The 2,840-nt window shown below is 35.2% G+C and overlaps 1 protein-coding gene across 1 annotated transcript in view; it reads left to right on the forward strand.

The window, feature by feature from the left end:
- Positions 1-2,840, forward strand: part of PDCD2L (programmed cell death 2-like) — a 59,536-nt gene that overhangs the window by 5,827 nt on the left and 50,869 nt on the right. Inside the window, 1 exon segment of the mRNA XM_006887847.1 lies at positions 2,540-2,650. Coding sequence (XP_006887909.1) covers positions 2,540-2,650 — 111 coding nt within the window.

Below are 2,840 nucleotides of genomic sequence, written 5' to 3' on the forward strand. Positions count from 1 at the left end.
GTGTGTGTGTGTGTGTGTGTGCCGTCAAATCAGATCTGACTGGTACAGGAGGAGATTGTTCCTCCTTCTCCAGCAGAGCATGTGGTGGATTTGAACCATGCACCTCTGGGACTGCAGTACACCTTCTTGCCACTAGGCCAAGGTTGCATATCTTTTTAAAAAATTTTCTTCTACGGGAGCTCTGGTGGCCTAGTGGCAAGAAGCTGTACTGCAATCCCAGAGATATGAAGTTCAAATCCATCAGATGCTCTGCCGGAAAAGGAGGGACAGTCTCCTCCTGTACCTGTCGGATCTGATTTGACAGTACAGACACACACAAAATAATAAAATAAAAAAAATTTAAAAAAAAATTTCTTCTGCACTGCAATCCCAGAGGTATGTGATTTGAATCTACCAGATGCTCTGCTGGAGAAGGAGGGACAATCTCCTCCTGTACTAGTCAGATCCAATTTGACAGTACACACACAGAAAATAAAAAAAAAAATTTTTAAAATCTAAAAAATTTTTCTTTGTTACTGTATTTCAATATCTTTATAAACCTAGTTGTTGTCTTTAATGCTTAGAAACATTACAGATAAAATTTAAATTGTGTTTTGGTATATAAATAAGGGTTGTTGTATTATGTATCACTGAGTTGGAACTGACTCATAACTGACCCTCGCTCATGTTTTCAGAGAATATAAATCACATGGGAGGAGATTGCTCAATTTGTACTACAAAGCATCTGGTGAATTTGAACTGCCTGCCAAACATATATAATTTTGTGTGTGTGTGTGTGTGTGTGTGTACATTTAAAAATAGGTAAATCATAAAAATCTGTTCAGTGGTGAAAAGTTAGACGACCGTGGCTTATTTTTTTGTTTTCAGTTTGGTAATAACTGCATGTTTGAAAAGCTGTGGATTATCCCTAGGAGTGAAGATGGTGTTTCTAATTAGAGAGTTATCTCTAATGGTCCTTTTTCACTTGTATATTTCCCAGTAAAATGTCATTGCTTCCTAACTCTGTCTATGACTTTAGCAAAGTGATCAGTGTTTGGGTATGGGTTTTGTTCGTTTTTTTCTTTTATTTTTTTCTTTTTAATTGAGGTCTTTTTTTTACCTACCCCATATTTTTTTTTTTAATTTCTACTAGGTTATTTACAAAATTTGAATATATTGTTTTCAAGAACAGATTCTTTCAATTTCTCTCACCACCCAACCCATCAAATTGTCCAACCCAATGATTAATCCCCCTGCCCCCTACATATCCTCATCCCTCTGCTTCCAGCCTTTCCTACACCTCCAGGATCCTTATACTAATTCTGCAATAAAGATTTTATACAATATTTATCCTTGTGAGACTGAGTTGGTTCCCTCAGCATAATGCTATCTAGTCCCTCCCAAGTTAGGTAATAATTTATAAAATCATTGCTCTTGCATGCTGCATAGTATTCCATTGTGTGAATGTACCATAATTTTTTAATTGAGATTGTAATGGATTTCCATTAATTTATTGTTTTACATTTTCCTCCCTGCCCCCCCTCCACTTTGCTTTTTTTTTTTTAAAGAAAGTTCTTTCTTTTTTCTTTTCTTGTTGTGTACTGTCAAGTCAGATCCTGCTGGCACAGGAGGAGATTACCCCTCCTTCTCCAGCGGAGTATCTGGTGGATTTAAAGCACATGCTTTTGGGATTGCAGCATAGCTTCCTGCCTCCAGGCCACCAGAGATCCCTCTGGATTAATTTTTTAAATCTAAATTTGTTTGTCAGTGTCTTAAAACAGTAAATCATAAAATTGAAAGACTATAAATGAACATCTGGGACTGATGACATCAATGAACTATGTGCTGCAATATTATATGTAGTATATATAGCTGAGGGAGCTCTGATAGTCTAAGGGTAAGAAACTGTGCTGTAATCAATCCCAAAGCAACGAAGTTTGACTCCACCAGCTGCTCTGAGGGAGGAAGATGAGTAATCTTCTCTGATGCCATTTATCTATCACCTGTAAAAACCCACTGGAAGGTCACCTGTGGGTCTGTTCTGACTCAACAGCATGTAAATAACAATGTGTACCATTAATGATAAGATGTACAGAAACGTGAACTTTCAAGTGTGATTCTTTATAATTGGAATGTTTTGTAAGTCAAGAACCACCTGTAAAAGATTTATATCATAGTATTTGGAGAGATTACTAGTTCTTTTCCAGAGTTGTTTTATTTGCAAACTTTTTAAGAACTATGTTAATAGAGAGTACATGAGCATGCATTGGTGTTTGGATATGATACATAATGGGGAGAAAAAACCCCAACATTTTGCATAAAGACTTTATAAACTGCAAATAAATACCCAGAGTTGAAAGTGCTTGGGGAACAGGGCTTGGGGGAAAGGTGGAGTAAGGGATGCCTGTTTTCTATTGTAAGTTATTAAATTGATTGTCCTGATGTTAAGCTGTATGTATGCATTATTTTGATAATTTTTAAAGACAGCTATCTTATTTATTCTCCTAAATATTTTAATTCTTTAATTATAGACACTCAGAATGCTGTCTCTTTCCCTTAGTCTTTCTAATGTTGGTGATGAAAAATATGAGAAGACCATAATTAAAAATGGAGATAAGTTATTTTACAAATTCATGAAGAGAATTGCAGCTTGTCAGGAACAGATTTTAAGGTAAAGGAAGCACATTTTCTTTTTTTGTGTTTTTCTTATTATAAAAGTAATGCACTTTGGGTGTTCTTTCTTCTGAATTTATTTTCTCTCTAAAGCCTACTTTTTAATACACGTGTTGAAGAATTACTTTGGGGTTTATTTTTTGGGTTTTTTTTAGTTTTTCTTTTGGTACTAGTTTATTTACAAATCC

The sequence above is a fragment of the Elephantulus edwardii genome, unplaced genomic scaffold, assembly GCF_000299155.1.
Source record: "Elephantulus edwardii isolate Elephantulus edwardi_28Jun2011 unplaced genomic scaffold, EleEdw1.0 scaffold00062, whole genome shotgun sequence".
NCBI lineage: Eukaryota > Metazoa > Chordata > Mammalia > Macroscelidea > Macroscelididae > Elephantulus > Elephantulus edwardii.